This window comes from Myotis brandtii, unplaced genomic scaffold (assembly GCF_000412655.1).
Source record: "Myotis brandtii unplaced genomic scaffold, ASM41265v1 scaffold1841, whole genome shotgun sequence".
Taxonomy (NCBI): domain Eukaryota; kingdom Metazoa; phylum Chordata; class Mammalia; order Chiroptera; family Vespertilionidae; genus Myotis; species Myotis brandtii.
This window is the reverse complement of record NW_005356841.1, coordinates 219,483-232,066: the sequence shown is the minus strand read 5'-3', so window position 1 is coordinate 232,066 and position 12,584 is coordinate 219,483. Positions and strand designations below refer to the sequence as shown.

General features: G+C 39.1%; 1 protein-coding gene across 1 annotated transcript; it reads left to right on the top strand.

Annotated features, from left to right (window-relative positions):
* The first annotated feature begins 2,191 nt into the window (after positions 1-2,191).
* On the top strand, positions 2,192-11,959 carry NEUROD4 (neuronal differentiation 4). Its single transcript, XM_005864013.2, has 2 exons — positions 2,192-2,508; positions 8,804-11,959. Exon 2 carries the CDS (start codon positions 8,813-8,815, stop codon positions 9,806-9,808), a length of 996 nt encoding a protein of 331 aa, XP_005864075.1. The 5' UTR covers positions 2,192-2,508; positions 8,804-8,812; the 3' UTR covers positions 9,809-11,959.
* The last annotated feature ends 625 nt before the right edge of the window (positions 11,960-12,584 follow it).

Below are 12,584 nucleotides of genomic sequence, written 5' to 3'. Positions count from 1 at the left end.
GAATGCAAATGCCTTGCATTCAGTCTCCGCCCCCTTTCCTCTGCTGACTGCACACATGCCTCCGGCCTCTTCCTGCTCTTCGAGTTGAATAGCCAACTAGGAGCTGTCATGACGGAGACTCTGATGAAATAGGCTCCATCCCTCCCTCCCTGAAAGGCAGCTTGTCAAGAAAATTCAGTGCCCTCCTCAGCTCCCTCCCAAGGCTGCACGCGCAGGCACACACACATACACACAGTTGGACATGTTTTGAGAGCTAATCCTATTGTGTCCAGTCCCTTACATCTGTCAGAGAAGGCAAGGAGCCCCACAGAATGTTCTGTCCTTACCCTTATCTTTGTCCCAATATGTTCACCTTTCTGCTAATCCACTACTCCTTCCGGCCCTCTGAACATTTCACAGGCAGGAGACCAACAGCACCAGCATCATTAACTGCCAAATATCAATGGAGGTGGCTTTGAAGACACAGAGCAGGGGATCAATCCATTCTATATGTGCTCAATGCAGCTCTATCCCAAATATCGATTACTCCACAAGTAAATTTCCTCTGGCTGAAGAGTGAATTCTAATTTGGTTTTCAGAAATCCACCATTCCTAGCTTGTGTCTCTTAATTACTCTGAACATAAAGTTTCTTTTGATGAGAGTATATTTCCTGGATAGGAAATATTTTTTTTGTAAGAACTTAAAGATTTGCTGAAGATGAGTATCTTCCCATGAAAATTGAAAAAAAACTGTTATTTTTCACGTTGTCTTCTGTGAAGAAAAAGATTCGTATGACACCTATATCAGAATTTTTTTAAAAATTAAGTATTTCAAACCTAAGGTATTTCTTTTAGCTTTATCGGCAGTAAAACTACTTTTTGTTTGTTTTAACCTTCCGTACCTTTCCTTACACAAAAGGCATATTTGCAACTTTTCATCTCTATTAGGCATATATGCCAGTTACACTGGTTGAACAAGTGACTTCCCAAAAAGCCTGGGGAATTCCTTTCAAGCCAATTTCAAAAAGAGTTTGAGTTTTGGACTCAGAATTCTATCTCACAACTGCTGGAAAAACTTAAGTGATCAGGTAATTTTATGGATGTGAAAACTGATGCTGGGAGTAAATTACTAAAGATCATTCAGCCAATTGCATAATCCAAGAACGCTTTCCTTTCTTCTTGGAATCACTCGAAGAGAACAAAATCCTTTACTTCTAAAAATGAACTCACAACGATTTGTTTGATCTTGGTCAAGTTTTACATAAGCTAGTAGTTCGATTTGGCAATCTCTAAAACAAGCTCTCTCTCATAAGCATATCCATGTACTTTCTTTAAACCTTCCCAGATGTAATTTTCCTTTTTCTCTTCTAGCAACACAACCTTACTTCATAATATGGCAGGAATTTTAGGGATGATGTGACTCCTCTTTTATTTCAACTTCATTATCACTTAGGAGGGCTTTTTCTACCTGAATGCTTAATGATATATTTTTGAAAAGCAATAGTGGATGCCAGTTTGTAATTCAAGCAGCTAAGCATTCTTAAAATGAAAGATTTCATTTGGTCGCCTTTTGTTTTTATTAATTTTAAACAAACAGAAAAGTTGAAAGATGAGCACAATGAATATAGATATGGCTTTGTCTATATTCACTGAATAAAATAAAAGGGTTTTAAATGGGAGGAGTTTGACATGTTGAAACGAAGGGAGAGGGAGTTACTTCTTTCTTCTACTTTTAGAATTCTAAAGTTTTATATCCAAAGACATGGATCCACACGTGTAAGCCCATGATGCTGTGTTCTGGGCATGCATCTTTCTCACTTCTGCACTCTTCAGACGTGGGCCAGATTTTTTATTCACTCTTCTTAGCTCTCTCTCTCCAAGTCTCTCTCCAATTCCCTTTCCCCATTCTGCCCACATTGCGCCCTTCCCATTTCTTACCTTTTTAACCACAAAGATTTCCAGTCCTCTTTTTTTTTTTTTTTTTACCTCAACTTCAGCAACTCTCCTCCCATATTCCTCTTCTACCAACCTCTATCCCCATTTAAACAAACGAACACACAAACAGCTCCTCCGGACCTAGCCAGAGGAGTCCTTGACAGTAGGTGTGTCTTTCGCTGGGCAAGGGGAGGAGTTAGACCGCGGGCACAATCCCCCTCCCGGGTCAGCTGGGAAAGCAATCAAAACTGTTGTCACTGGGAGACTGCGGCCAGAGCGCAGGAGCTGCCCAGGGGCTGTGGTCCTGAAAGCTCCAGTCCGGGAACTGACCAGGGAGAGGAGGTACTGAAGACCGACTAAACCTGCTGCAGCGGGAGCATCAGCCCCAAGAACTCCAAGGAAGGAGTAACACAATTAGCAGCCAGAGAAACCAGACCTGGTGGCACTCCCAAGAGGCAGTGTCCGGGTTTAACATGGATCGATAAAAGCACCTCCTTCTCCTGTGACCTGGACTGTCAGGGAAACGTGGCTTCTCTGAGTCTCCTCCAGGGCACAGATTCACAGAGTTCAGGCCAGGCACTGCGACTGCCAAAGGTGAGCCAGCAGCTGGGGTGGGAGGGGACTCCTGAAGTTTCTGTGGGATGTTTTGCGGGCCTAGAAGAGCAGCTGAGGTAAGGTAAGTCTCTTCTGGACTAAGTGAGGAGAGAGTGGAATTTAGGAAACTTGAATAGAGAAACAGAGAGAGTCAGAACACTTAGGAACAGATATTACAATTTTAGCAATTTCACTAATTCCCATAGTACCTGTCACCCAAAGTGAAACTCAGATACTCTCAATAATTTTTTTTACAGCAGAGATTGCAAATCATCCACCCCCACTCCTGTCATCCCCCTCCCGTTTTATAAATTTAGGAAAAGATGTCCAAAAAAGTTTACTTGCTTTTTCCAGGTGGCTCAGCAAGTAGGTTTAAAGAACTGCCCCAATCTTCCCCCCTGCTCACAGCATTTTAGAGCTCTGAAAGGAGTGGAGGGGGGAGAAGAGGGGGGAAGAAAACAGAATATGGGGTGAGAAAAGATGTGGGAAAGCCATGAGGATATTCTCACCGTAACCTCCATTTGGTCTGCTAAAAATCCTTAATTGGAATCGAGGCAGGGAAACTTCCTTTCCCTCAGCTCTTTCAGATGGGGAATCAGAAGGGAAAGATTGTGCATATCTATTTCTGTCTTCTCCAAGCCACTATCCCCTCTCACATATCATTCGCTCACTCCAAATATGTACTCAGAAAAGTTCTAATAAATGTAAATTGCCTCCCTCATTTTTTGACAGAGGGATCAGAAATGAAATGCTGAAGAACATGGAGGGGAAACTGAAGGATTGCCTAACTTCTGTTTGCAAAGTTCACCATTAGGATCTAAGGCTATGAAAACTGAAGTATGACATGGCTATGCTGGAAAAGAAGTGTGTGTGTGTGTGTGTGTGTGTGTGTGTGTGTGTGTATGCACATATGCATGCACGTGTGTGTGTGTGTGTGTGTGTGTGTGTGTGTGTGTGTGTATCCAGGTATTTATCAAGAGTATGAAAGATTGTACAGGAAGAGCACAGGACAGCCCACTAGCTGTTTTCAGGTGCTGCAACTTGTGAGCACCCTGGTCTCCATTCTGCCTTTTCAGCGCAAACACTCAGCAAGGCACTTTGTCTGGTCCTTAGATTCCTTAGAAATTGGGCTGAATATTCCCATTCCTGTTGTATTTAGGATGTAGTCATCGGACCAGGAGGTGGAGAGAGTACAATCAGCCTTTAAGAGGAAAGACATTGTCTAATCACCATAGACACACAAGCAAGCACTCCTTACCCACTTATTCACCCATTGAAACTTCTCCACAGCAAATAAAAGTTAGCAAAAGTGTAGGGCAAACTCCAGGACAGCTCCACACAATAGTAATGTATGAATGACCTCAGCCCCCAGTAATGAAAGTATTGGGTAGTTACAATCATTGGCTAAGCAAACATTTTGTTAGAACTGGTTAAAAAATGAAAAACAGTAGGAGAAAATTTTGAGTATGAGAAAATTGGCTAAACCTAAAATTTCATGGAAGAATCCCAAAGAAAAGGGAAATTTTTGTTATATTGTGTAAATATGTAAGAAAATCTAAATTTCAAGATCAAAGGCTAAAATGGACTTTTTAGGATCAGAATGTGCTTGGGGGTCAGGGAGCCTGTATTCTGCCTCCAGAGTTAGTATTCACTGATTTTTGTCATACTGGAATCTCCTTCATGTATATTTTGAAAGCTAATTTATTTTCTAGGAATTATGAAAATGTAAAGTGGTATATCACAATAGTTGTGAAATAGTGCTATAGGTTTTTCCATATAACTCCTGTAAAACAATTGCCAACCCTTACATTTGCACAATAACTTTACAAAGTACTTGTGCTTTCATTATCTCCTTACTTTTCACCAAAGCTTTTAAATGAGATATGACAGATAAAAATATTATTCTATTTCATGCTTCTTTTTAAAATACTCACCTGAGGATATCCTTTTATTGATTTGGAGAGAGAGAGAGAGAGAGAGAGAGAGAGAGAGAGACCTGACCAGGGATTGAATGGGAAACCCAGGTATGGGCGCTGTCCAGGAATCAAACTTGCAACCTTTTGGTGTACGGGATGATGCTCCAGCCAACTGAGCCACCCGGTCAGTGCTCATGCTTCTTTTAATACACCTCTGACTTGGTTCATTAACAAACTAACCATCATAGTAAAATTAGGTACCAGTTCTGGAAAAAACCTAATTGGTTTTCTTGATCAAAACTCAGAACTGCATCACACACATTTTCAACTCTTAAACCTAAAACTAGATATTTGTCCCCTACCCCACCCCTACTTATCTTTTGATGCATTAAAGGTATTTAGGTGGAAAAGGTCAAAGGAAAAAAAATGTAATCTTTGAGGAGTCTTGGCTTTCACTTTTATTTGAGAGACACTTCACTTTTCTCTTCAGAGTCCTGTCATTGATTCTGGTAGGAAAGTCATATCCCCGTTATTGTTTAATCAAAGACAAAATGAAAAATGTACCAGCGCCAATGGGTGTCTGTATTCCACCAGAAACTTCATGAACTTGAAAATTCACGTGACTGAGTAGGAATATCCGGCCAACTGCTGCCTCCCAATTATAAACAGAATGAAAAAAAAGCTTACTTCCTTGAATGTGGTGGGAGAGTTGTAGCCAATCCAGCAGAGGCAGCTGATACAACCCCTTGAAACAGAATAGGAGCCCTGGTACTTAGTTTCACTAGGAGTTTGAATATCAGGGACTATTTTGAAGTGGGAGTTGAGGTGAAGTGAAATTTCGTTGCCATATAATCAAATTAAGCACAGATCATAATTATACCAATTTTTGTTTATTTGGCCAGAAAAACTCATGGTGAACTTTAGGAAAAATGATAGCTAACACATGGCATTTATGATGACTGGCACTATTCAAAGTCTTTACATATAATAGCTCATTTTATGCTCATAATAACCCCATAAGGTAGGACTATTATTATTCTCATTTTAAAGAGGAGACTGAAGCATAAAGAGGTTATGAGTCACATATCTACTAGGTAATTAAGCTGAAATTTGAACTCAGGTCATCTGACTCCAGAAGCGGTACCATCTAGTCACATTGGGTATAAGGGTAGGGTATTGGACTGTTGTCAGATAATCTTTTGAGCCTATCAGAAGAAGCACAGTAGTTAATACAATCTGCTTTTCCTATTCACCTCTGAGAAACCATTTTTATTTTTGAATAAGCAGATATATGTGAGTGGATTAGAACAGAAAGCCCAAGAATAAGCACAAGATAAATATAACGATAATATTTTTATAGCATTTAAAGTTTACAAAATTCTTTTCATATTTTTATTTGTTATCAAGAATCATGCAAAATATATCTTATCCTTATTTTATCAAAGAGGGAATAGATTCTAGATCAGAGCTTATACAATGTGTTTGAGATCAATAACCAGGAATTAGAAGAGCTGGGACTAGAGTCTGTGCTTTTCCAGCTTCCATGCTTTTGAAACTGCACTATGTACACAGGGGGGTTCTCTTAGAGCTAATGGACCAGTACTTTTGGGAAAAGATAAAGTTAAACTGGAGTCACCTATATCTGTCCCATGGTTAGTAAGAGAACAAAGATGAAACTTGGTTGCCCTTTTAATTGTTTAGCCAAAGTCAGTTGGTTCTTTTCTGTTATACCTACTGACAATCTGACTTGAGAGCAGCTCTTTGACTCTTACAGAAACCGTCAAATTATGGTTAAAGGAAAGAGGTAGTCCCCTATGTTCTCCCGGCTCCACTACTTGATGGAGATGAGGATTGGCAGAATTTGGCTAGAGTACGGAGGCAGGGAGGTGAGGATGATAACAAAGGTCAAACACAGAGGCGAGGAGGGGGTCGGTTTCAGGGGCAATTCAATAGACTCTCCTCTCTTGCATCTTTCTTCTCTTCCTTCCTTCTCACTTCTCCATGCGTGTCTCAGTGGTAATGGCAATGATGAAGAAGACATGAGACAAAGAGAAGGAAGAGAAAAAGGAAGCCAAGAGTAAGAGAAGGAGGGGGAATAAATGGATGAAAGCAGCAAGGAAAAATTTTGGAAGAGGAAGGAATCCTGGAATATGGGAGCTGAAAGGCACTGTAGAGAACACCTAAAATTAGCCTCTGGTTGGTTGATGGCTATTTCCTGGTGACTTAGCTCTACTGATCCACATCTGAAGTCAAAGTCCCTTTCTTTCTTCCTGTAGTTGTGGTGGAAAAAGAGAGAAACAAAAGCATAAAACCTAGGTTTTGGAATCAGAACTGGTTCTATGTCCAACTCTACCAGCTCTATGTCTTTGCATTGCTATCACTGAATCTACCTGACCACAGTGACGTTGACTATAAAATGAGCATAATAATCCCTATTTCTCTCAAAGGTTTGCTGAAAGGCTATGCAAATGTAATTATAATTACATGTGGAACATTAGGTTTCCCAAGCCCACTCCTGCCTCACTGACCTCAGAGTGCACCTGCCATTGAAAGGTCTGTGTTTCTTTAACAGAAAGTTAATTAGATCCTTCATCCTCTCTCTGGGTCGATGCCCGAGTTAGAAGTGCAGCTCAGCACACAAGCTCTATTATCCATATTAAAAGTGGGATTTTCTTCCTTGGCCTGGGCAGCCAGTTGACCAATAGGTTCCAATGTGTGTTTTCAATAAAGCTGCTTACTCAGAAAGCCTTATTAAGTGAGTAAGTCAAGCTGACATGATTTCCGTGCTGATTAACATGAAACCTAGGCTGTTTTTGCTATGCAGTGACATTAATTATTTATAGGAGGTAAATGAGGTTACAAGGAAAACAAGCTCAGATTACCAGAAACAAATCAAATCATATATTTATATTTTTAAAAGCTATGTACTAATCCCTGCATTCATTGATTTGAGGCTCAAGCTTCAAAGATAAAAAAAAACATTTATTATGCTCTCCTCTTTCTGATATATGGAGGTGATTCAGAGTTTAATATTTCAAAGACTGGCTGGTAAACTGGGGTGACCCAATGGAGCTTATCAGATACTTCTATTTGGTAAATTATACACCCAGAAATTGCTCAACAAATCTCAAAATAATTCAGAGTTTTTCCAGAATTGAATGTAAAATATTTACTAAACCACCAGTATTTTCTGGTTTACAAATGTTTTTAATTTGTAAATTTTTCATAGAAAATTCTGATTAAGACGTGTCTGTTAAGTGAATTAAAGCAGTCAGGCTATTTCTGTGTTTGTCTGATACACTCCTCACGTTGTCAGTAACTATGTTCTGTTAAGTTTAGCATTTGTTCTAGATTTTTCATTTTTAATGAAGTATTATTATAGTGGTTGCATTAAAATAATCTTAAATAGGTTTGGTAGACCTCTGGTTTGTAATTCTAGCTGCTGCAATATCCTTTTCTGATGGCGTGAGATGCATGTGCAATGGGAAGAGTTCTCACTTTAGCATATTGGCAAATTTTCCTGATCCTTCTACACCATGTCACTAACACCTCTAATACCACTAATACTAGATGGACCATAACATGCTTGCTGAAAAACAAAATGCTCTTCTGGTGATGATGAGAGAACTATTACATGGTCATGTGGCATACTAGCCAGTTGTGGCATGATTCTCTCCTAGGAGATGTTTGAAAGAACAGCTGGCAGAGTCAGAGGAGATATTGGGATGTTACATGTTAGAGGTATGTGTTATATCTCTAAATAGAGGATATGTGAATATTATATATTCATACAAAGTAGTCTGAATACTCTCACTATAGTTTTTCATTCATTTTATGGTGTAAATATGCAACAGTTTGCTTACTTTATTGTTTGATATGCTTTTACAATTTTGCAATAATTATAATTATTATGTACACATTAAATACTTATAATTACTTTAGCATCCTTTTTCACTTACAGAAGTTTCTCTATCTGGACAATAATTTACATGCCTACTGTTTCTATTTCCCTTTATGAGCTGAATTCTGGGAAGAAAAAATATTCTTTGATTGGTTTACCAGTTATTTTTGCATAAAATATCCACGAGATAAAAATCCTGAGAATAAAAAGACTTAGACATTGACACTATAATAAATAATCAAGTCAATTTCCTTTTTCTATAGTTTATTTTCTTATAGTATGCCACAGGGAAATGAGTGTCCTGGGCATTTATTTGAGTCTTATATTAGTTATTTAGAATCAAGGACATGGGACTAGATAATTGTAAGTTGAATCCCAATACAAATAGTGTACTTTATATCCAAGGTATAAAAACATGTTTAGTTTTAAATCAAATAAAATATTCAGAGGCACTAAACTTTCCTGTTTTCTTTTCCAGAATCTAGAAATGGCAAAGACTTATGTGAAACCCAAGGAGATGATAGAGTTGGTCAATACACCATCTTGGATGGACAAAGGTCTGGGTTCTCAGAATGAGATGAAGGAGGAGGAGAGAAGACCAGCTGCTTATGGGATGCTTGGAAGCTTAGCTGAAGAGCATGACAGTATTGAGGAAGAAGAAGAGGAGGAAGAGGATGGGGAGAAGCCTAAGAGAAGAGGTCCCAAGAAAAAGAAGATGACAAAAGCTCGCCTGGAGAGGTTCAAGGCTCGAAGAGTCAAGGCCAATGCTAGAGAACGGACCCGGATGCATGGCCTGAATGATGCCTTGGACAACCTGAGGAGAGTCATGCCATGTTACTCTAAGACCCAAAAGCTCTCCAAGATAGAAACTCTTAGACTGGCTAGGAACTATATTTGGGCTTTGTCTGAGGTCCTGGAAACTGGCCAAACACCTGAAGGGAAGAGTTTTGTGGAGATGCTCTGTAAAGGGCTCTCTCAGCCCACAAGCAATCTGGTGGCTGGATGCCTCCAATTGGGTCCTCAGTCTGTTCTCCTGGAGAAGCATGAAGAGAAATCTCCTGTTTGTGACTCTGCCATTTCTGTCCACAACTTCAACTACCAGTCTCCCGGGCTCCCCAGCCCTCCTTATGGCCATATGGAAACACATCTTATTAATCTCAAACCCCCAGTGTTCAAGAGTTTGGGAGAATCATCCTTTGGGAGTCATCCACCTGACTGCAGTACACCACCTTATGAAGGCCCACTCACTCCACCCCTGAGTATCAGTGGGAACTTCTCCTTGAAGCAAGATGGCTCTCCTGATCTGGATAAATCCTACAGCTTCATGCCACATTATCCCTCTGCAAATCTCAGCTCAGGGCATGTGCATGCAACTCCCTTTCAGGCTGGTACCCTTCGCTATGATATTCCCATAGATGTGTCCTATGACTCCTACCCCCACCATGGCATTGGGGCTCAACTCAATACAATCTTCACTGAGTAGAACAGTAAGATCAGAATTTCAGAGGGTGATGTGGAGATGTTATCTATAATTCAAACGGTTGAGCTGAAGATTCAATGACCTTAAAGGAACCCTTTAGATATATATATCAAATACATTAGTGCCAGTCCACTTAGGCCCTCCTACATCTGTCACTCTCTATTCTCATCAACTTCTCAAAATGTATTGATTTCTTTATTTAGGGTCCTCAAGAAAATTATTTTATTGTTTACAATCATGTGGAAATAGAACAGAAGCCCTAGGTCCTATTCTGGTGGGGCCAATAACTTATTGAATGATCTATGCCAATTAATTTTCCATTTCTGGACTCTTTTTACTTACTGGTAAAATCAGAAAATTATTCTAAGTCTAGATGACTTCTAAAGTCCTTTGCAGTTCTGAAATTCTTTAACTTTGGTGACTACTTTTATAAACTTATTGAAACTGAAAGGACAGAGGAATGGTAGGAAATGGACACTATATGTCAATGATCAAACGGAGTTGCCAAAGGAGCACCAGGTGCATGACTCTCGGGGACTTAATGATTGGGCTTCTTTGCATCTAGAAATAGCCTCCAGAGGCTAAAATTCTAAGTTGGTTGTCACCGTGAATAACAAAGCATATTCTTGTTGGGTTGAAAGCTGAACATAACTTCCTTGATTCTTGATAACATTTCAAAAGCACTTTTATTAGTAGTAGAGATAGGGCAATCGAGTCATTGAAACCTCAGATTCCTATGACAAATGGGACTTAGAAAAGTCATCTAGACCATTTCATGGCATCCATAACCAGAGGGCTCTGGAAATTCTGATGAAGCTCAGGTCCTGTTATTGGAATGAGCAAACAACACAGGTCACATTCAAGAGCAATAAATTGGCTATTGGCTATACTAACTATAGCTATATAATAGTTCTCAGACTCTCTCTAGCCCACAACTGCCCATAGGGAAACCACTAGATTTTTTTTTTTTTGGCACAATGAGTTTTGTTTGTTTGTTTGTTTGTTTTGTTAAAGAAAACATGTTTAAAATCACTGACGTCTGTCCACACCAATATCATATTTTCTAGAAGCACAAGCACCAATCAATTTATTGACCAAACTTGAATTTTCCCAACATATATATAATTCTGTGTCTCCTCCCCACTAATTGTTACCTCTTCCTCACTTCTAAAATATATATTATTACATATTGTAGATAACATTTAGAGTAATCAGACTTAAAGATGCAGACATTAAATCCAAGGTCAGGGAATGCTTTCACCAATCTATGTCTGCACAGTTTATCCCAATTCACAGGATGTTTATTTTTCTTCGTATAACTCCTTTTTCCTTTATATCAGCACTATTTTGTCAAATGTATCTTTTTTTAGAGAAATGTGATCTGAGAAATGTTACTGTCTTGGTCAATCTGCAGGGGAAATTATTTAAAATAAACCAAAAGCAGATCACATTCTTTTTCTGCCAGAGAGGATATGCTTAGGGTGCATGGTAAACAATTAGGGCCAAAGAATAAAAGTGGTAAGGTAGACTAGTATGTCATTTTCTACAGCTTAGCCATCCCCTAAAACCTGCCAAACTACCTGTGTGTCTTGCCTTTTTTACCCTCTTATTTATTATCTCCTTGCAGTCTAAGTTATTTTCTTTCCATTTTTGCTTGCAACATCAACCCTGCTGGATTTTACACGCTTGGTTGGTAAATCCACTTGAATGCATCCAAAGCCACCCTATGTGTTTTGAGTCTGTATTGGCACTTATCTTCGAAAGAGGTAGTGGGGGATCTATCCTTGAAGCTGGAATTTTATGGCATTTAAGTCTGTAGATAATGAATGTTGTCTGAGTTATTTATTAGATATTATTTATTTAATTTATTTCTCCTTCCTTTCATGCAAACTCCTTAGGTTCCATACATGTGCTTGCAAAATCTCCTTAAGGCTTCATTTGGAAAATAGCTCATAACTTTGCTGGGAATTTCTGAGTTTGGGATGAGAGAAAAAGGAGGAAGTTAGTGCAGAATTACCTGCAGTGACATTTTTAAAATAAAAAGCAGCAATAATTTGAATGGCTATGCAAGTTGATATTTTTAGATTAAAGTGGGGCCTTGACTTACGAGTGTCCTGACTAACGAGTTTTTTGAGATACCAGCTGTCTCTCAGCAGATTTTTTGCTTTGCGTTGACAGAGTAATTTGAGTTAACGAGCTTGGTCTCAGAACGAATTAAACTCGTAAGTCAAGGCCCCACTGTATTTTCTTCATTCTAACATGAGCCAGTTATTTTTGGTGAGTCAGTTGTTTGTGCTTTGGGGTGTATGGTTCTAATGAACCAGATGTTCCTGGAATTGTTCAGAGGGACTTTATAATTGAATGAGAATTTGGGAATGTAGTATGGTTGTGAAGAGTCTACTCTCCAACCCAGAGTGGTCTCAATCAGATAAAGCCAAGTAATTGTTTAAAATTTTTGGGAAAAAAAAAAGAATGTTTTCCCTTTTTTTTTCTAGCAGAAATAAAGCTTGTGAGTCTTATTAGACATTGTGTTGTGTTGTGAGTCATCAAAGTTTTTCTTCGCTGTCTTCTATTTTTTGGATTCTGAGTTCTGTGAGAAGCCAACAGAGTACAGGCTGGCCCATCAAGGCAATATGCACATCCCATATTTTAACTGATCTTGCCAGAAGATTTGAAAGGTCTGGAAGTTTAGAAGGACCAATTTCTGCCACTCAAGCAATAAACTATACTATACAATCTGCAGTTGAGAAAAACACATCTTCCCCTTTACAGAAATCTA